We start from the raw sequence: 22,076 nt of genomic DNA, 5'->3' as shown, positions 1-22,076 counted from the left end.
AATAGTTCTTATGTTGGAGATGAAAAGGGAATAATAACAGAAATTTTCAGGACAGGAGAGCTTCATAACAGAAAATCTAGATGCAAAATCAACCAAAATGCTTTACTATTACAGAGAATAGCCCATAATTTTGTGATTTCTTCTGAAATAAAAGTTTGGAAAGATCAAGAAGACAAATTATAGGAAAGAAGGGAAAATGGTACTAAAGACTCAGCATGCCTTGCTGCTGTTGTAGAATATGACATGGCCTATCCACACCAAATGTGAACCAATGTTACACCAAGCAAAGGCAATCCAGAGGTACAAAAAACGACTAAAGCACCCAAAAACTTTCCTCTTCCCCCAACCAAACCTGAACACCCACCACCCCTCCCACACACACACACACACACACACACAGGACAAAACAAATGGTTCAGACAAAATATTAGATATACCCTTCCCTCCAACAGCTACAACATTATGTGTTCAGATAACTTGAATGAAACTTTTTTTTCGCTTAAAGCAAACATTTTCCCAAATGGAGTAGACAATAACATATCATAGCAAAAACAAAATAAAGCTTCATACAATAAGAAGAAAGAACAAAACTGAAATTACAATGTCAACTTGAATGCGAACATCTCTTTCTTTTCCTTGAAGGGGAGTATTTTGGTAAGTCATAATTTATTTAAAACCAAAAGACCAATCTAAACACAAAATTAGCATGCAAGAGATCAGCAAAAAGTAACAAATTCTCATATTTCTTTGGCAAAATTGCAACTCATCATATAAAAACAACTGAACCCCACAACTTTTTAGCTGTGAATATACTACAATGCTGCAGCATACGAACTAGAGTAGAAAACTTTGACAACAGGCATCCCCTACAAACAACATAGCCACCATAAAGCTGCCTTCCTTTGGTATCAGAACAGAAAAGAGAACCCATAACCAAAAAATAAGAGAACAAGTATGCTACCATATTATATACCTTCTCTTCTCCAGCAAGGGTAAAATCACCATCTTCCTGCATATTGTGAAACAAAACCAAATAAAAACAAAAGCATTTATAAAAAGGAAACATAGAAGAAAAAATGAAACAAAAAAAGTGAACTAATAATTAAGCTTAGATTGAATTTTTTTACTGCTGTCTAACCTGCTCATCGCTGAAATCATATGGAACATCTTCTTTGGCTAGCTCCCCAGAGCTTTCTGACAGATTTCTAGGGGGAGATGCCTCAATGTCTAATGACAAGCCACCGTTGCTTTCATTCTATAATAATAAGCAAATATACATTATATTGAGCCGTGAAGCAGCTTGGCAATTTGACAACAACAACAGCAAACACATACAACTTACAGAACGACGATCAAGCGAGTTGGCTGTGTCAATTTTACTGGAAGCAGAAACACAGGTTCCATTGCCTGTGAAAAATTAAAAATTGCACATTTTCAGGCACATCCTTACATACATATGGCACAAGTAACAAAACTTATAAACAACTTCTCATCCTTACTGTTATTGTCTTTCACTGATATTGTCTCAATTGCATCCTCCCTCTTTTCTGGACTACTTTCTCTGCTAACTGTGAAAATTTACATTAATCAACATACTACATTTTTTCTCCAAAGAAGATCAAGTGTAAAAAGAAGGGTGCAAAGTTACATAAATGGCTGCACACAATCACATACTTCAGCCACTAATTTATCACATCAACCTTTATCACATAAGAAAAAAAAAAACAAAGAATAAAACAATCAATCCCTCCCCCAAATATAAAGAAGGCAAGGTAGAGAAAGAAGAAAAATAATAGCGTAAAACAGTAATGATTCACCTCTTTCCACATCATAACGTTTAAGGAGCTCCTCAAGTGGAAGTTCAATTTCACTGTGCAAAGCTGCCAATTCTTCTTGTCTTTCTTCTGCAGTTATAAGAGCCTCATCTTCCTCCATTGTTTGCTCATCATCTTCCTAAAACAAAATCATCATGGAAAGAATATTGTCAGACCACACAGCACGACGATTTAAAAGCAAAAAAATAAACAAAATATCTACAAAAATTTCATAGAAAATTTCATGTTTACAGGACTAACACCAAGTCATTTCTTTTAGTCCAACAGACCCACAATTTTCTTTCCTTTTCCGTGTTCACTATTTATCAAAAGGAAAAATTTAATCTGTAAAAAATAAACTTCAGCATGTGCCTGACATGATTTGTCACTCAATAGCAATCATAATCCTTTGTCAACAATTACCAAATGACACAACATAATAGGATGTATCATAAAGAGTTTTTTTTATAGCAAAAAACCAAGGAGAAAGGCATACATTTCACACTAATTATAAAAATGAAGTTAAAAAGGAAATTCTTTAATAAAAACAAAAGTACTCACTGATTCTTCTTCAGAGTGCACATCAAAATCTTCATCAGCATCTGCAATAATACCAAGAGAGGTTTCATGAGGCAAGTGTTTAGAGTATTATAGTTAAGAAGGCAATTATTATTAAATGACAAAACTAAGACATTCTGGTTACCAGCATTCAATTCCAGAGGTTCACCAACATCATTCATATCTGCTCTACCAGGAGAATTTAGTTGATGCTGAGCAGGATACTGTTGCACAGGCCTCTGTGGGTCCACTAAATTTTCTGCCAACATTGTTGAGTACCTAAAATATCCACAATGAATATCACTCCACTTTTCTTTAATGAAGGTAATGAGATTTAGGTCAAAAAGCAACCTCTCAGTTTGCCCTAAAAGAAATTCAAGCTGTTTATCAAGTGCCTTTTTCTTTTTCTCATCAAGCTCCATTTGATGCTTGTAAAGCACCTGGAATTACAAAGTAAAATGGAGAAATAAGATTCTTGATGTTAAGAAATTGGAAGGACTCAAGGAAGATCAAAGTATTATGACTTGCCAGTTTCTCTATCTTCATCCAGAATTTCTTCACGTCCTTAGAAATATTAAGTGCAACTTTTCGCAATCGCTGTTCCTCTTCCTGATTACAATTGCATGCTCGATTTAACAAATTAACAGGGTAAAACAAGATGAACTCAATTATATCGAGACGGCTTGTGCTCATTTTTTAATACAAACAAAACTCAATCCTTGGTACGTGATATGTTAAAGAACTACTATATTTAAGTTTAGTAAGAGAGGAAAAGAAAAAAGAAACCTTCAACTTCTTTTCTCCCCTGGTGGCCTGGTCCAACATGCCCTTGCTGGCTCTTAATGCAACCTTCTTCGCCTGAGCCAATTTCCATTTCCTCTCAGACTCAAAGTCCTGTCAAAATCCAATTCAGTTAGCAAGAGAGGACAGCATGGCGACTCTTTTATATCCCACTGCAAGGAGATGCATGCAACCAAATAACGTGAGGACATGTGGACATGAATTGTGAATGACAAAGCTAATATAAGTAACATTTTAGATTTATGCATTGAAAATGGCAAGGTTCAGAGGGATAAGTTAGTCAATTACCTTTGACAACCAGACCATTTCCTCTAAAACATGATCCCAATGAGTTTTAGGACGCTGGGGCTCTCTAGGTGCTTCAAGAGCCTAAAACAAAATTAAGTAAAATGTTAACAATCAACCAGTACTAGAATACACAACATCTACACAATCTGACAGGATAATTACCAGCTTCAAGCATAAATCTGGAGGATCCTCCCACAGACATAATACAAAATCAGGACAATCATTCAGTATCTTAATTAATCAATTCCATGAATGTCCACATGCATAATTGCTAATTACCAGCTTGAAGCATAAATCTGGAGGATCCTCCCACAGACATAATACAAAATCAGGACAATCATTCAGTATGTTAATTAATCAATTCCATGAATGTCCATATGCATAATTTATCAAATAAAAAAACATCTTTAGTGGAGTATGGACTCATATATGCAATGATCATATTATTCAAAATCACCAAAAGTTTTTCCTTGAAAAGGAGGAAGAGAGTGCACCAAACAATTTAAAGTTAAAGGAAAGACATTGTTTGCCATGTCTAGTACAGGCATAGTAATTCACCAGTTTAAAACAACAGTTTGCTCCCAAGGGAAAGGATGAAGAGGGATAAAAGCAGTCCAAGCAGTGACTGGAAGAAAGAAAAGAAATAGAAGAGCATAACCTTCACTGGAGAGTTTTGGGGACACAAATAGAGGTAGCTAACTCAACTAGCTTTGGATTAAGGGAATTAACAGGTTACGGTTAATGTAGGTTTATTACAAAATTTGATTGCTTAAGCGTAAGCTTCTTTATCAATCTTGGGCCTTTAATAACACAAGGCATTGAAAATCAAGTGTTGGGTAATAATGAAACAAACCACAGATCAGCAACCTCTTATGACCTTAGTCCCAGTAACATGTAAGCCAAATAATTAACTAACACAACTTGATGTTTTTCAATGTTTTTTACAATTGTAAAAGTGAATTTTAAGATTTTAGATGTGTGCATTTTCATATTAAGTCGTTATGTACAATGAATTGGGCACATGCATTACTAGCAAAGAAGCATATGACCAAGCACAAACAAAACAATCAAATCTGCCTCAATGTGCACTGAGTTCCTTCAAAAAATTAGGACAGATAATTTCAACCACAACATTTCTACATGCTTTGCTAAAAATCCAACCTAACTATCAGACTTATAAACATAAATTTATAAACAATTATTAACAGTTACATGAGATAGTGTTCTCAGTACCCATTCCTGGTTTAGTTCCTATACTGCCTATGGTTCATGGAAAATCACTTCTGTTGTTTCACATGGTAAAAAAAACTTAAAATTTTTAAATTCTTGTTAAAGTTAAGAAGTGGACATAAAATTGGATTTTTGTTAAAATAAACAACAATTACTATTTTTTCCTTTTTTCTGAACTGAAAAGCATGAGAATGAAACATTCTAAAAAAGTAATTCAAGACCAAAATAACATCTTAGATCAGAAATAATCAACCTTATAAATACACCAAAGAAAGAGCCAGCAATCTAACCAGTACTTACAAATTTTTCCAAGAAACAAAGTGAAAAAGTGATGTTCAAATCTAGTTAAAGGGAAACCAAGATCAAGAGCATTAAGATCTGCCTATAGAAATTTTTTCATATTTCCTTTAAAGAAACAGCAGGAAAATTCTTGTCATCCATTCAGTTCAATGTTTGAGTTGAACAATGATGAAAATTCAGCAAGAACAGCCTTTGTTAAGGGTCTTTCCCTCCTCTTGGCAAGGCAGAGCAAATTCTAATGGAAAATAACTTCCCAAGTTAAAGCCCAAAAGTTGTTTTCCTGGATTTCCTTTCTATATTTCTATTGAACAGAAAATAGCATCCTTTTGTTTGTTTTCTTTCAGCATTCCAAACACCAGAAAACACAGAAACTAACTTCCTGAAAGTTATTTCAAGAACCAAAAGTTATCTAATTGGAAACACACCCAAAAGCTTTAAGCAACTTCTGAGGCACAGCTCATTTAAACGCCAACCTCCAGCTCTATCAAGGTCTGAATCTTGTTTGATTACTAAAATTGAATAAAAAAGAGTTGAACATCTAACAAGAATAATGTTAAAATTTCTTTTTTACTTCTACTTTCTTTGACCAATCAGAAAAAATATTTTCCATTATGAATGAATGGGGGCTTTCCCATTAGGATAAATATCATAACAATCAGATGGATAAAAGGTATCTAATTTAAGACTTGTACATACTACATAAAATTATTTTATTTCTAGATGCCACAAGATAATTACAAGAATTCTAAGATAAACACATATCTAATTAGTTATCAATTATTGATGCTTTGATATAAAATTTTGTCAATTAAAACAAAAGTCTATCTTTTCAATACAGTTACAGCCACAAAAATAGCAAAGAACTAATTGCTTGCAGCCAAAATTGATTTAGAAACTGAGATGCAACAAAAAGTTCATAACAGTCAAGCACATACTCAACATAAATTCCCTCTAAGCAGCAAGCCTCCACAAAGATTTCATCTTTAAGCTTTTTTACAGTAAAAAGTTTCTACCGGCATGTATGTGCATCCACAAGTGCACAACACACAATGACATCAATAACAACAATAACAAGAGAAGAGAACAGAAAAGAGAGCTATAAAAACCTAAGAAACTATTACCTTTTGACGCCTAGCTCTTGTCTCATGCTCAAGCTTAGACCTTGGTCCCTTAGAAGCCATTATGTACTCGTACTACCTATATCATGATTTGCGTAAAGAAGAACAGCAGGAAAAGTGGAGCCAAAGTATCACTGTAAGAATCAGTCAAGTACCAAAAATTAATGGTCAATTTCAATAGAATGCATAGATAATAGTTCATAAAAATGTAAGATGGTATTTTTCACACAAAATGATGTTAACTATATTGATTCAAATAGCCATGAACCTCCATGACAACCTAGTTAATTTACATATGTTATTCAGTTGCTGACAATAAGCAAGCATTTTTCACTTCCTTTGCACCATACTACATCTTGAGTCACATAATTTGGTGTTTCTACTAATTGAACAGACTTTCTAACAGGTTCTAGTTAATCAAATATCAATGTCTAGATTGTATACAAATCATCATCTTAATTCACAGTCCAAAAATATCTTCGTTTTCATTTTGATTTTAAGAGAAAGATTGATAGCCAAGCTTTCTAGACATACAAGGAGAGTTTCCAAGATACTCACATGCAAGACTGCCAATGATGGACTTGCATAGCCCTCTCTCTCTATCTCTCTAATAGCTAACATGGAACAGAAAGGATATTAACTTGGAACCCCCTTTGTGACGAGACACAACTACCTACACTCAGATACAACACAAAGATTCCAAAAAGGTCCTACCAATCCCTATTTTAGTATAAGAATAACAGAATCATAGATTACTGAAAATCAAAGATTCCAATTTCATGATGTTTGTTTATTATTTGCTATTTGTGGCAATGCCCTAAAGTTATTATTTTCTACACATTCTAGCAAACTTCTTCAATTGAACAAAACATCCACCACAACTATGAGACATAACCCAAAAACACTCATTAGCATACCAAAAAATACACTAAAATTACACAGCTTTAGAAGAATTAAATTTAGATAATCCAGAATGAAGGAACTCTCATCATGCTAAGATTTTCCCCCTGCTCAAGACATTAAACAAGTTATTTTGGGATCTAGTTTGGTTTTTTTTCTGATTTCCACTTCACCGCTGGCAAAAAAGATGATTTTTTTTGTTTTTCTATTCATAACTGAAGGATAATGGAAAAGACTCAAACAGAATTATTATGCTGCTTAATTATGGGTAACAGACAGCTCCAGTTTAGCTCCAAAAGTAAGGTTGAATGCATGATAGTATCACAAATCTGAAACCTTTTCTCTTTTTATTTCTTTTTTGCATAAAAGATGATTAACAGTAGACATTATGTGCAATAAATCAAGCTTCATTCCTTGTTAGCAGTTATCAAGGACAATCAATTACTCTTAGCAATATACTTACAATTGAAAAAAAAATAGGGTTAAGACCAAAGTAACTAGTAACAGTATCTACAAACTGTTGAAATTGAAACTTGACAACGTAATTCTTGACAAGAAGTAAACATAATCAACTTGTTCATCTATAAGAAGCCTAATGTCAGTAGAAATGATTCTTTTAACCAACCAAAATTATAAAGGAACAACAAAGAATATCAAGTATTTAATGATCGATCAGGTGACGATAAATACCAGATATGACATTGTTTATCCAAATTTGCTATATCTAAGCAGCCATTTTTCAGCCTAGCAAACAGTAACTCCATCAACTAACATGCGTTATAAGACCTTTGTGCAGAAATATTTGAAACAACTAAAAAACATCATTTAGACAGCAGTCTTCTTATATGCAAGTCATCCATCTTGAGGTCACCTACTCTACACATTAGTTCATTCTTGGGAAACTCCATTTTTGTTAACTAAACCCCCCACAAGAATTCCAAAGTTATTCTCCTCGCGAAAATTATCACAAAAACAGCTAATTAGAAGTGATTGAGCAACATGCAAGCTAGTTATAACCCTGGTCTCTACAGCAACTGATTATTATTAAAAGTGATATTCAAACATGACCACACAACGAATTCTCACGAGCACCCTTATATGCCAAACCACAACAAACCGAATTCATCAGCCTTCATTCACAAGATTTATCAATGAAAAAAAGCAGCCCAAATAATAAATAATTACAAACTCCCACTTTAACGGAGGACTCAATTTAAGTAAAAAAATTCATAGTAATTCAAGATAGCTGTAAGCTGTAAACCAAGGCAGAAAAAAATCAGCTCATTCTGTTTTTACGAGAGGTAAGGTAAAGCAAACCAGAAAAAAAAATAAAAATGATGAAAGCAGCTCCACCCACGAATTCAGGGAACCATTTTACCTCGGTTTCGAGAAGAAACTAGAAGAAACGAAGTCAAGCAAACCAAACTGTGAAAAACTCAGATGGGTTTGAGTTTCTAGCGAGAGGTAACCTAAAGCTAGACGCACCACTTGCATTTTCAGCCCATAAACTCGCTATGAGATTCGCTTTTGTTTTTATTAAAGAAACGAAAAAGAAAAACACGCATATATAAATATAAAATATTTTTAAAAAACCGTACATGCAAACATAGAAGGGAGACCCCGACCCCCCCTTGGAGAGCAGGTTCCGGTGGTCGCAGCCGCTGGTGGTGGTCGTGGCGGTGACGGTGATGGCGAGATATGGAGAGAGAAAGAGATCGGGGAGGGGATCTTGAGTAGGGTTATGTTATCAGATTTCTGTAGTGTGCATCGGTGACCATTGTTATTTGTTGCTCCCACCCATCGTAGCTCTCCACCTGTCCCCGAACTTCTCTTAGACTCCAAACGGATTCTAATTTATTAGGAATACTTTTTTTTTTTAATTCAATTTTACTATTTTCCCCTGCGGACTCCTTTCTCCTTTTGTTTTTTTAACTATATCCAAAACAAAAACAGTACAAACCAACGTATTTCAGGAAACCATTTTTTAATTATTTTGGGAAAACAAACCTTATAGTTTGAGTAGAATTCACTTAAAACCCCATATGGTTTCCAACTTTTCGTTTCACTCCCTGTAGTGTAGTGTTGGTTTTGAACAAAGAACTCCATTAGATTGAAGTACTCAAGTTTATTCGAACCGAAACCAAACCGTATTCACTCAAAGTGAATAGGGTTGCTGCATCCATCCACCAAGAAGTGGGCTCATCCACCATTGCCTCAATGATAACCAACGCCAGATATGGAGCTTCAATGGAGAAGAAAGCTCTGACCAAAATGGTTCTGGGGAGTGGGGATAGATGCATGAAACTGATTCCCTAACCCTACAAACACTCCATCAATACAAATTCATGATTGAATTCCTGAATTTTGCTTTCACCCTTTGAAAATATCCACGTGCCATACAACGAAACGTAACTCAAGTGGTAAATGATTTTGCTCATCTCCCAGGTATCAAAGCATATAATGGCCAATTATACATACATACACGCACGTAGGGGATTTGGTGCCAAGATGAAAAAAGGGTTACAACAATTTATTTATTCTTGCAGAGGCCACTGCCCACTGCAGCCTATCATCTGCAAGTAGTTCCATTACAATCCACTTGAAAAGCCTTAAGCTTGCTACAAATCTATTTTTTACGTAAAATGATAACCGTAGAAATTACATGTGAATACATTGGCATGACTCTGCTGCCACATGGAACAAGTCAAGTTGAAAGGTTGGACCTAGCGAGAATAACTATATACAGCTCACATGGCAACAACATAAACATAGAGTGAACTCTTTTACCCTCTTCTCCCAACATCAGTTTCTCAATGCTGCTGCACTCTATCATGGCAAATTTGATTTAAGAGATGGAAAGAGCAATGGAAAAAACATTTTTCTCCCTTTGGCAATGCTCTAAAGGCCCACGCCATGGCAACCAGACATCAAGAGCCAAAGCTGATGTCTGTCCATCCAGGCAGATCAATCTGGTCTAGTAACGAAATTTATCGACGCTGCTGGCACATTTGGCAAATGGCGGCTGACTTGACATTTGCATAGGTGCAATATTCACAGGACCAATGGCCTGAATCGTCAATATTTCTGCTAGAGCCGCTGGATCTGGAGGTTGAACCTTTTGCCTTCCCACTTCTTCCCCTACTGCTACCACCTCCCAAGCTCTTTGAGCTCCCCATCCTGCTGCTGGCACCATGGGAGTCCACATCCGATAGACCATTTTCTAGAGCTCGAACTAAATTCTCAAAGTAATTTCGAGTCACACTGTTGTCATGCAGTTCATATAAGGATAATTAGAGGATGTCAAGTCTCTGGAAAAAGTATAGGATAGGAAAAACACAATTAAAAGATAACCATCTCTTTCTGACACAATAGATTCTTTCCATCATAAACCAAGCTTTTAAACTGACAACCTTAATAAAACTTCAAGTTAAGATTATCAAATTCTACTTCATATTAAGTTTTATAAAGAATTTAGATTTAAATATATATTAAATGAAAATTACCTTGTCAATCCAGCAAGTTTTGTCCGAAACTCATTAAAATCTTTTGATGGGCCCTCTGCATTGAGGTAAACCTGTAGCTCCTTCTCTGCACATTGATGAAGTCGTTCTAACCCAGACTCGGCCTCACCTGCAAGACATACAGGGCATGAGTAGTGCAAAGTGAACAGGAATATGATGCCATAGCTTATAGACAGGGAGACATACCTTGCAAGTATTCAAAGAACTGTCTTTTAGCATGTTCATGTTCTGGTAAATAATATCCATAGGCATATGTCCATTTCAGAACTCTCCTACATTCTACTATCTACACAAGTAGAGCAGCAGCAATAAGCTAAAGCAGTATGTAGCTAGTGACCCAAACAAATTTTGGAATTTACCTGTAGCCATGCCTCAGTGATGAACTTCAGCTGCGACTCAGGTTGGCACTGTATGTCACTCAGCTTCTCAAGCTACAGTGACACAATCATTAGCACTCTCCATAAACTAAAATGAGAGATTAAATAGTCTGAAACATGATAAACACTATCAAATGGGAGGGAAAAAACTATTCATATTACTTCCTCTCTCTCTCTCTCTTCAACACTCCCTCTCTTCTTCCCTCTCTTCATTTTATTATAACTAATATCATTCTTATTTTTTATATTTGTGGCAGAGGAAATTGTAGATTTTGAGGAATTTGTCACCTTTAACCATGTATTAGTTCAACAATAACAGAAAGATTATCATTGAAGGACAAAAAACTGCCACACTTGTAGCAGGTCCAATCCATTCAGATAAATTAACTCAAGATATTACTTTAAAAACAGAATCACACAAGTAGGATTCCTCATTCACCGCCATTAGGTTTTTTTTTTTTTAATCTATATATCTTTTCTGGTATAATGCCATGGATGGTCTGCTATCAGCCCCCTAGGCAATAGAAAGTACATAGCTGCTATATTATGAGAAAAGTTCAGAAGAAACCTGTTAACTCAGATGAAAAGAATACGTAAATGCCATGAACCAGTACTAGTCGATTGTTCAAATGTTATTGATAGCCTTCAAACACTATCTTTATGACATCCACAATAAATGGTAGCAAAATAAATTGACAACACCAGCATCATTAAATAGGAAGTCAATAATGTTAAGTAGTTTGGCTTACATGCACAGTCTGCATTTGCTGTAGATCAGCCAGTGCCTTTTGCCTAGACTGCATGAAGTGAAGAAAAGTTTTAAGGAGTATTAACAAATGTTTTCTCATTTAAGTATATGATGGCTATTTCATCTATAAAGTATTCCCAGCACATAAATTTAAGCCTGTCAAAAGAAGACAACAATACATAGCATGCATTCAAGCTTACATATGGTTGTTTCTGAGTAAAGAGCAAAGTAATCAAGTACCAGCGAGTATTGATCAAAGCAGACCACAAGATACTTCAAACAAAATATAGCCAACTAAGTAATCAGTTCAAACAAAGCAAAGATGCCTGCATATGCACACTGACGCACATGATTTCCCAAGAAATGGAATTCTAGAAAAGCAGAATGATTATACATGATAAAAAGATGATACTTAACGAAAATTCCACACTCTCCCATCGCTGCATTAATCAGTTAAATCACTAAAAAACACACAACATTATACATAACTGAAAGTAAATTATCTCCTTCAAGCCGATTGTCATATTTTCTTCTGCCTCTGGATCACATATTTTATCTATTTAAGTTTCTATCTTAAGAAGATCATCTAAATTCCTTCCAGAAAGTGTCCTCACTTCAACAGAGGGAAGTCACATTTCTCTCTAGTCTCTCATTCTAGATTTATCAATATGCCTCTCAACACAAAGCACCCCCCTTGAGCACTTCAACTAAATCCTGATACATCCTAGTACTATCTTAAAATAATAGAGCAAAAACAACAGAATGTACAGTAGATTTATAATATGTGGTTTTAGAATGGAATATTCCTAGCCTTCACACATTCGGTACTAGCCAGGGGTAGCAAAGCTTAAACCTTTCATAACTTGGCTGAAGGGGAAAAAAAAAAAGCTTAACCAAACAACAAGCCTTTGGGGCTTCTTTAGGTACTTCATGATAATAAGGGAAGCGGGAAAAATAATTGCCAAGAAAGGTGCTTATGGTAGCTATAATCCAGTCCTTTGCATGGTTATTATAAACTTAAATATTGTCCATGTCATCCATTGACCATCTTGCACAAGAATAATACGTCTCACAGGGCCCTAAAAATGTTTTCAAAAGGCAGTTTTAAATTGTAATATAAGTGCATTTCGCAACTGTTTCTCTCCACCCCCCAGCTCTAAAAATTAATAAATAAATAAGTTGCATGTCTTGAAAATATTGACAGGCGACAATAAATATGCCTTTCATCCAACCTCGGTAGCATACTGTCTCATCTAAAGCCTAGCTATGTCCATCTCAAATCCATAAACTATAATCCATGATCTTCAGCTCACTGACCAACCTTTCACTTAAAATGCAGATTCAAGAGAACTAGGGTTAAAAAGGAGGAAAAGAGCAGAATGTAAATATCTATTATCCTAGCAATGCCAATCATAGCACTTACCAAATAAATCATTGATCAATAATGAAGAAATAAACTATAGATAGTCTATCTCACAGCTTAAAGGGAAAAAGAAAAGAAACTATAATGCTTACTTCACAATACAACCTAATCCCATGAACTTTATGGGGTACAAGAGAAGATAGAAGAATCTTTATTCTGCCAACCAGTTATTCAGAAAATCAATAACAGTGACAAGCATCATGTCAGTTTCACTACAAATCTCAAAAACTAATACATACTGATTGGTTGGTTGCCCATCGTTCGTAGTAATGAGTATATCTCTCTAGAGAGTTTTTAGCCATCTCTCTTCGTTTCTCAGCCTCATCATACTGTAAATAAATAGTATGGATCAGAAACACAAAGTGGGCAGTTAAATCATGATGCAAAATGACTTATGACAAGCACTGGGAAATGCTGAATGCCAAAAGTTTCATACCACACCCTCTTGCTTTGCTGTCTCGTAACGGTTGCAAGCATAAAATCCACCAGTTCTCTCACCATGCTCTGACCACGCACCAAGGCAAAGCCTGCATGAATCTCTGGTCAACTGACACAAATTTTTATAAAAACAAGAGAAAAATAAAACAGTGTGCATACAGAAGAGTAAAAAAATCAATTTGTTTTTGGCACAAAATCTTTTCAGTACAGCCTCCATTTAGGAAAAATATTCACTCTTATGGGTAGACAATATAGCAAACAAACAATAGCTTGAATGTATACAAATGAATAGGAGAATTATTTATTTTGTTTTTTAATTATAAAAAAAAAACAAATAAGGTGGTGAGGTCAGAGTTTCATCAACGTACACGCAATGCATTTGTAAGCATTAGTATTAGCTCACCAGCAAAATTCAAATTTACAAGGTGGTGTGCATGTAATATGCATACACCCCTGGTTCTTCTCAATCGGGCGCTTGCATTTTGGACAAGGCTTGGAATTAGCCAATATCCTGAAGATCAAAACAGACATATTGATTGAGAAACAGACAATTATGAAATTATTGCATGTAACAACAGATATTGCTAAACAGCTACTTAATAATTATACATTCTCTATATATAGCCACATACAGGCCCATTGGTAAAAGTGAGGGGTAAAAGCAAAAAGAAACTTCATTTAAAGTAAAGAAAATTTCAAAGGAGTTATTCATTTTGTCCACTTTCAATGTTTAGATTTTAGAAGAAAGTCAAATGATACATAATTTAGAATATAAAAGGGTAAACATATCACGTATAACCTCTGTACTTTCAACTTTTCCCACATAGTACCCTGGAATATTTTTTTTCTTTTTCTCAATTAGCACTTGTCATTAAGTTCTGTTCCCAATGAAGGTTACACAATTAATTTTACCTAGTAAAATTACCAAAATACCCTCAATTAAAAAAGTCTTATTTTTCCACACTCAAGGGTATTTTTGTAATTTTACTAGATAAAATTAACAGCGTACCCCATATGCATACAGAACTTAACCACTTAATTGAGAAAAATTCACAAGGTGCAATGCGAAAAAAGTTGAAACCACAAGGGATGTCAATAGAATTTACCCAAAATACAAAACTGACACATTAGTGTTGATATATAAATAATGGAATACATATTTCACTACTTCATGTAGTAGCAAAAATAGTTCAATGCATAGAGCATACATGAGAGCCTATAACCATCATTACCATTTCCACAATTCTGTAAAGTATCATCCGAACCCCCATAACCCCTCCACCCCTGCCCCAAGAATCCCTTTTCTCTCTTTTTCTGATGTTCAGAACTACACTTTGTGGTTGGAAGGACTGAATCTGGACAAGCTTTTCCCAGTGGCCCAGTGACAAGATCCACAATACACGACAGTCAGATAAGAACCATTCTACAAACATATGTTTACTTTTCAACATGCAAACTTTTGCACTCAAGCTTAGATGTTAAGGGAGTAGGAAATGGCTTCTTTTAGGATGTCTATTCAGCACCAATTTAACAAACTCACTTTTTGGTACAAATTAAACAACCTAATGCATTAGAATAAATCCAATTACTATAATCTCATTCCGTACCAATTCATATTTTCAGACTCTGCACTGTTTTTCAGTATCCACTTGGCTACGGTGCCACAATCAACAGGACGGTGAGCTTCCTCAGTGCACTGCAAGGTCAAATGCCCATTATGGGTCACAACTCATGTTTGCAATTTTAAAAGTAAAAAAGAACGAAGTAGAAAGCCCTATGCATGAATTGTTAAAAGTACTCTAACCAGAAAAGATGCCAAAGGGTCTTACATTCCAGCAAAAGCCATATGAGCAGCGACAACTAACATCATAACTTCCACTGCCCAAAATAAAGTCCACAGCATAATCACAGCCTGGTGCAGGACACCATTTGGTCTAAAAAATAACACATACAAATATAGAAAACGTGTAAAGGTACGAAAGGGGTAAAATTTAGAAATGAAATGAGGAAAAAATTGTGCCTCTATCATTTTATTACGGATTCCAGTGCTGAATATATACAAAGCAGTAATTAAAAAAAGGAAGACAAGAAAATATAAAAACAATGGATTAGTGGGTCTAATATATGACAAACTTGAGGAAAATCCCATTAATGAAGCTACAACAAAGACAGAAATATATAAATTGTTATCAACAAATTTTTCATACACCCTTAACAAAGCCAGATGAAAAGTGTAAGGTATACTTAGTTATTTCACAAAACTCCATCATTTGATCAAAAGATATATTGCAAACTTCAAAAACTATAGAACGAAAAGATGAAGAATTTTAGATTCAAAATGCCAGATAATTTTTTTTTTGGCGAAAAAAGCCAGAGCACAAATATGATTAGAACGCTGTTAAAATCCTTTTTAAGCAAAACTGCTAAAGGGTAGAACAAATTTTCAATTCATCCCCAATTAGATACTAACCATAAGGCACTGAAAAACACAAACCACAACCTCACAACTCCACTAACATGCAGTGGCACCCCCATTCTTCAACCCAAAACAAATACATTAAAAGAAAATAAAAGATATAGAAAGATGCAATTTTGAGAAATCATTTTGCAAATCTAACAAGTGAAGGAAAAATAAAAACACAATTCAAATGTTACTCCTATGTACAATTGACCAATTACTCAAAATTTTTTACAAATATTGTTACCTTCCTATTGTCTTCAACATAGGATCTAATGAAATAACGAAAATATTTCTCTTTGTCTTCATCAGAAGCCAATACATTTATCATATCTTGACCAACAGCAGCAGCACAGGATGGATCAGGACACCGCAACATCAAACATCCAGGACCATCATTGATGGATGTGCTAATATAACCTAAGCAAGAAAAATAGAAGATAATAACCAAATAAGAAAATTTCACACCAAAAGATGAAAGGTCGGTAAACACAAACCTTAGAACAGTTGCACATAAACTCTCAGACATGGAAAAACCATTAAGATAAAAGTAATTTCATTTGCCACGTTAACAAAACACAACTAGAATAGCTAAAGTATCACTGGGCCTGCATTTGAGCTTAAAACCACATACAACTAAAGTACAATGTGAAACAGGATTTTCACATGTACAAGGCCAATGTTGAGCTGCTTGAAGTGTTCCACAATATGGTCTATTTATCATAATCAAAGTGAATAGGACAAATAAAAAATTGCTCTTGGGCAATAATCCCTTCACCCCCTTGCCACCAGCTTAAACATGTGAACCCAATACTTTCACAAGAAGCTTCCCAAAACCAACCCATAGCTCTTGAGACAACTCTGAAGCTAAGCTGAAAGGGGGAGGTACTGGTGGAGAATAAACCTATACAATAACATTAAGAAAAAGTACACACTTTCCATATAGTGACAATGCATTGTTCATCTTCTTTCAGCTTACTAAAAGGGTCATTGGCCATGCATAAAATATACATGATAGAAGGGCAACTGAACCAGGAGCTTAATTATATCTGTGGATGCCCAATTTCCACAAAAGGTTATAGATGCATGCACCTCTTGCAGTCAGTAAGGCATAAACATCAAAGGTTGCAATATTTATAACGGGCCTGCTTTAAACTCTTTCCATAGTCTCTTGCAAGATTTCTCTCAGCTTTATTTCTTCAAAAAAATTTTAGGAATTCCTCATGCCTATTAACAAATGGCCACTAATGTCCCATGGTACACAGCCTAAGCAGAAGAGACAGAGCAGTAAAGGAAAAAAATAATTTATGAAATTTGCAAAAGGCAGTGATGGAACCCTGTCCACTTGTTTGGAATATGTTACCAACTCCCACTATCATTTTAAGAACCAGTTATTAGACAAGAAAAGCCACCTATTATGCAACTGAGAACATTTTAGGCATTTGACTACATAAGTTCTGGACTGACACATGACACCATTTACCTCTGCAACTGTCCCAGATCCAAAATCCAGAAATTGCTGGGAGACTCAAAATGATGGTATCAACATATTCAACCAAAAAGTGTACCTATTCTATGACCTAAATACCTAAACTGGCATCTCTGACAGAAACCATACTTGCTCATGGAGTTAGCTTTGGTCCCCCCCCAACACACACACACATAAAGATACAGGAACAAAGAAATTATCTTTGGAATGGATGGAACAGCTGGTAAATTTTCACCAACAGGGTGCGACAAAAACCACAGAACTTTAAAATTATGACCATCAAGGAAACAAAGATAAAACTAAAACGTACTTTCCCTCCATCAACAAATCAGCCAAGCCAAGAGAGAATCAAACACATAACAAGAGATCAGAGCCATCCAATTCTAGAAGATAAAATAGAGCTTTCTTTTCTCCCAGAACCTGAACCACCTAGAGGAAGCTTCCTTGCCTGAGATTACTGATCTTTCCTCAATTTCATGCTTCTATTTTAAGAACTGCAAATTCTTACAAAAAAAAGGGAGAGTAGCAGGCAAGTGGTAGAAATGGGTAGTCATATAGATAGTTAAACATTTTACTTCCCAAGAAATAAACCTTTCATTTATCTACTAAGCAGGATATTCATAACACCACCACTACCATCTGGTAATGTAGCTCTGGCCAGTTACGTAAGCTGACAGAACCAATCATGACACTGACATTGAAATCAATTAAATTAAAAGTTCAGACTTTTCCATGGCAAAAGCATGAGAAATTGTTGGTTTCCACCAAACAAAATTAAACTAAAACAGGCAAAAGATTGAAATTCTTAGGATAACAGACATTAAAACCAAACAAACATCAGACCTTTAAGTACTATAAAACGAAGATATCAAGTATGGCTGTATCACAACAGACCTGCCCAGCAAGAGTTACAAAAAGGATGACCACATGCAGCAGCGTGCAGCCGATCATAAGGATATGTTTCAAAACATATCCCACAAGTCATCTGCCAAAATAAGAGATGCCAAGAAAAATAAAAGGTATAAACTGTCAAAGAGTGCATAGCAAATAAGCAGTTGAACTCCTAGCTCATGAAAAAATATGTCAAAGCTCTCATTCGGGCATTGCACCACTTACTTCTCTACCATCTGGAAATGGGACTACAGGCTTCTCCAACAAACCGACAGACCTGCGAACCCTTTCCTCATCCGCAAACCATTCATCATGTACCTTACTGACACTCCTGTAAGTCCAAAATAAACATAAATCAATTAAAACATCAAAAAACACAAATATATCATCACCAGGAGATTGCCAAATAGATGCATACACCAAACAGCAAATGACAAAATCCTAATTCCACTCAGCACTTACATAGCTGCAGTTAAGATCCATCAAAAATACATTTCGCGATAAGTAAAAACCTTTACATGATTTGGAAGGAACAAAAGTACGAAATTATTAAATAACAGAACTTATACCAACCATGATCACTCACCAATTATAGTAGCGTAGCAGGATGCCTGCTTCAACCTTTGAGATGGAAAGTACAGTAGATATCCTCATAATATCATCCTCTTGACGCTGACAAATATCTACTTCGCTCAAAACGGTATAATTTTGCTAAGAAAATAAGAGACAGATTTAGGATAAAGTGCTTCAAAAAAAAACTAATTAATTAACAAACAAGGGCTCAAAAAACTCTTAACTTTTATGTACACAAGGATAGAAATGTTATAAGCTTGTAGGGGAAACCACAGCGTTTGTAAACAGTCCTATAGCAAAACAACCGAATGCATGCAGTGCAAGTTTAAAAGAAGAAATTATGAATTGTAAAAGACCCTAACTATAAAATCAAAAAAGGTCTTTCAGTTTCAGACAGTCAATATGCACTGTAAGAAGTAACTATTTAGCATTAGCAAAACGTAAGGATTTTCGGACATTCAGTATGGACAGTTAAGTTGTTCCCACTGATGCTAACAAGAGAGCAGCATCAATACAGTTAAAGAAAAAGGTCAGAGAGTTAACCAGCCAGTTTAAAGACGAAAGCAGGTGATAATTTGGATTTCAACTTGTATACATGCCTTTAAAAAATGGCTCCTGGCATGATTGCATTTTCCCATTACGCATGCAACTCTACTAAATTATAAATAGTATCAAAAGAGCAACGAATTGTGGTTTGAAACAACCGAGAAGGATCCTTTCAAATCTGAGTTAAAGCATCATCAAATTTCTCTTCTATCTGAAAAAGTAGCTACTACCCATTAGCTAAAAGTAGCTAAAAATCATGCCATATGTTCCACCAAAAAGTAAAATGATTCTGGTGTTGAGCCTTTTCAATTAGAACTTTGATACATTTATCCACACCAAAAGAAAACCAAATTCAAGATGCTTAGTGGAACCAAAATTCAAGAGACTTAGCAAAAACAGCAAAAATAAAACACTTGATAAATTTTAGTGAACCAACCATAACCAAATTTCAGGAGACAAAAAACCCTAACATCCTCCTAATCTAAACATCGATCTAATGGAACAAATATAGACGACAGGCTGCATTTCAAGTAAATATTTTCTGGGTGCTACTTCCTTAGGAAGCTTACTTGCTCCATCCATTGCAGGTCATGTTTATTTTTTATTGCTCTATCTAATTTAATTTCCTTTCCATAGAGTAACTTATATATGATTTAATTTATCCATCCTTTAGGTCTCAATCTTAGCACTGCACATAATCTGATAGTTCAATATCTATTAAAAGCTTTGATTGCAAAACCAAAGAATAAGTGCACTCCTTTTACAGGTAAGGTCTTCTTTCTAGGTTTAGGCTGCAATGACACCACTTACACTAAACCAAATCCACCCAATCAACCAACAACCTTCTTATGCACACGTCAAAATTTGAAAAAACAGAGCAAAAGCCAAATCAAGCATATTAATGATTATCAAAGATTTGCCAGCAATAACCCATAAAGATATTACATTTGTTCATAACAGCCTATCTATACCAACCCTATATGTGAAGTCGAGCGCAATTCACATTAATCACCAATTCACACAATTCAATTCACAAAGTCCCTCCCCCCCACCCACAACCTTCGAAAAGAAAAACAGTTGTTATAAAATTATAAGGCATCAACATATTTAAGAAATAATCATACATTTGAACAATCACGATCACCCGAAACCAACCCCAGATCATCCAATGACAACATAATCCTCAAAATGAACACTAAGAAAAGCATGGAAACGACAGCTTTAAGTTTTTAAAACGAAAAATCAAAGCAAATAAAGCAAAACCCAAACACATACATACAAAAAAAAAAAAGAAGCCAAATACCTGGTATCGATGAGAGACAAGATCATCAGAATCATCAGAATCGTTGTCGATGAACTCATAATCAGCGACATCGGCATCGGAATCATCGTAAGCAGCCATGGCTCCAGCATCATCGTCACCGCCGCTGTAGAAATCGTCTTCCCCCGATTCGTTGTTGGCGTCGTGCATATCGATATCATCCTCCGATTCCATTTTCCTGGTGCTTTTTTTTATATATATAAACAGTAATAACAAATTCAATCAACGAATCGAAAATTGAAAACTTGGGGGAGAACGCAAAGCAAACCCTAGAAAGAATAATCAGATGGTGCGTGAAATCAATCACCGACGAATTTGGAGAATGACTAGCTGAGATGCGAATAAGGGAGAGAAGAAGGGTTAAAACGGGTGGGGGAAGGCGGATGGCGCCGTGAAGGCTGGAAGGTAAAGCAAAGCAGAAATGAAATGCGAATTGAAAAGAAAAGAAAAGAGAGAGACAACTTAATAAGTTAATGGTTAATTCTTTGTTGCTTTTGCTAGCGAGGCAGGAAGAAAAAACAAAACAATAAACGAGGAAGGTAATTAAATTATTAATTAATAAAAGTTTAAATGGTTAATTGTATTTAGCAAAATATCAGCAGTATTTGTTTCGTGAAAAAGGTCGATTGAAAGAGACGATAATGATTGAGGAGGATAGGGAGAACTTTGTCAAATTCCTCCATTGATCAAACCTTCAAAAAATAATGAGTAAATGAAATTCAAGAACAAATGATTTAAAATTAGTAAAATTGTAATTTAAGATTTTACACATTTATTCATTTTTATTTAAAAATTAAAAAATACGGTCATAGTATTAAATTTTGCATTGATTTTAAAATGATAATCATCTCAAAATTACAAAATAATAAATTAAATATTACAATTTGTGAGTCCTGAACCCATAAAGCGAGTTTAGAGACCTTAACAAATAAGTAAAAGAATTTTTTATTTGAAAACGTTTATATCCAAAATCAAATACCAACAACACTAATTAAAATTGTAAAACTTTGAAATTAATAAATCTAAAAGTAAATGAATTATAATAATGTGCTTTTTTCAAGTGAATGTACTTAATTTTGTAATATTTATGAATGCCATTTTAATGTAATTTACATTTATGATTTCTTTTAACAAAAATAAATTTAGATGTAAAATTGGTCTCTTTATAAAAACAATGCACCGATCCCAAGCCTATACGATTATGGTTCGTGATCTGGACTTGGCAACCACCAATCGGACCATGCCCACCCCTGAACTAGACATTACAGTTTTACTCATAATT

The 22,076-nt window shown here is 35.0% G+C and overlaps 2 protein-coding genes across 2 annotated transcripts in view; both read right to left on the bottom strand.

Moving 5' to 3' along the window:
- PIE1 (SNF2 domain-containing protein / helicase domain-containing protein) overlaps window positions 1–8,786 on the bottom strand; it is a 14,475-nt gene extending 5,689 nt beyond the window's left edge. Inside the window, 13 exon segments of the mRNA XM_021426221.2 lie at window positions 779–1,009; window positions 1,139–1,255; window positions 1,343–1,407; window positions 1,500–1,568; window positions 1,818–1,953; window positions 2,376–2,416; window positions 2,518–2,651; window positions 2,724–2,812; window positions 2,901–2,981; window positions 3,159–3,266; window positions 3,462–3,542; window positions 6,113–6,243; window positions 8,608–8,786. Of these exon segments, the coding sequence (XP_021281896.2) occupies window positions 779–1,009; window positions 1,139–1,255; window positions 1,343–1,407; window positions 1,500–1,568; window positions 1,818–1,953; window positions 2,376–2,416; window positions 2,518–2,651; window positions 2,724–2,812; window positions 2,901–2,981; window positions 3,159–3,266; window positions 3,462–3,542; window positions 6,113–6,172 (1,212 nt within the window). The 5' untranslated portion in view covers window positions 6,173–6,243; window positions 8,608–8,786.
- Window positions 8,787–9,518: 732 nt separating this feature from the next.
- Window positions 9,519–21,222, bottom strand: ARI8 (IBR domain-containing protein). Its single transcript, XM_021425861.2, has 15 exons — window positions 20,777–21,222; window positions 18,941–19,065; window positions 18,580–18,685; window positions 18,358–18,448; window positions 16,222–16,394; window positions 15,346–15,450; window positions 15,124–15,212; window positions 13,920–14,027; window positions 13,515–13,605; window positions 13,318–13,407; window positions 11,657–11,704; window positions 10,890–10,961; window positions 10,717–10,816; window positions 10,513–10,639; window positions 9,519–10,270 (listed from the first exon to the last, which is right to left on the bottom strand). The coding sequence occupies exons 1-15, from the start codon at window positions 20,966–20,968 to the stop codon at window positions 9,997–9,999; spliced, it is 1,791 nt and encodes a 596-aa protein (XP_021281536.1). The 5' UTR covers window positions 20,969–21,222; the 3' UTR covers window positions 9,519–9,996.
- Window positions 21,223–22,076: the final 854 nt, after the last annotated feature.

This window comes from Theobroma umbraticum, unplaced genomic scaffold, assembly GCF_002168275.2.
Source record: "Theobroma umbraticum cultivar Fairchild unplaced genomic scaffold, ASM216827v3 scaffold_147.0, whole genome shotgun sequence".
Taxonomy (NCBI): Eukaryota; Viridiplantae; Streptophyta; class Magnoliopsida; order Malvales; family Malvaceae; genus Theobroma; species Theobroma umbraticum.
The sequence above is the reverse complement of the archived record's forward strand: the minus strand, read 5'-3'. Positions and strand labels throughout refer to the sequence as shown.

Bases quoted from the DNA above. Each gene is read 5' to 3' on its own strand.
- ARI8 (XM_021425861.2), bottom strand. From the start codon at position 20,968: ATGGAATCGGAGGATGATATCGATATGCACGACGCCAACAACGAATCG. The intron at 18,686-18,940 runs GTGAGTGATCAT...TTGGACTTACAG, and splicing joins CTGCTACGCTACTATAATTG to GAGTGTCAGTAAGGTACATG. The intron at 13,606-13,919 runs GTGAGCTAATAC...AGATTCATGCAG, and splicing joins TGTAAATTTGAATTTTGCTG to GCTTTGCCTTGGTGCGTGGT.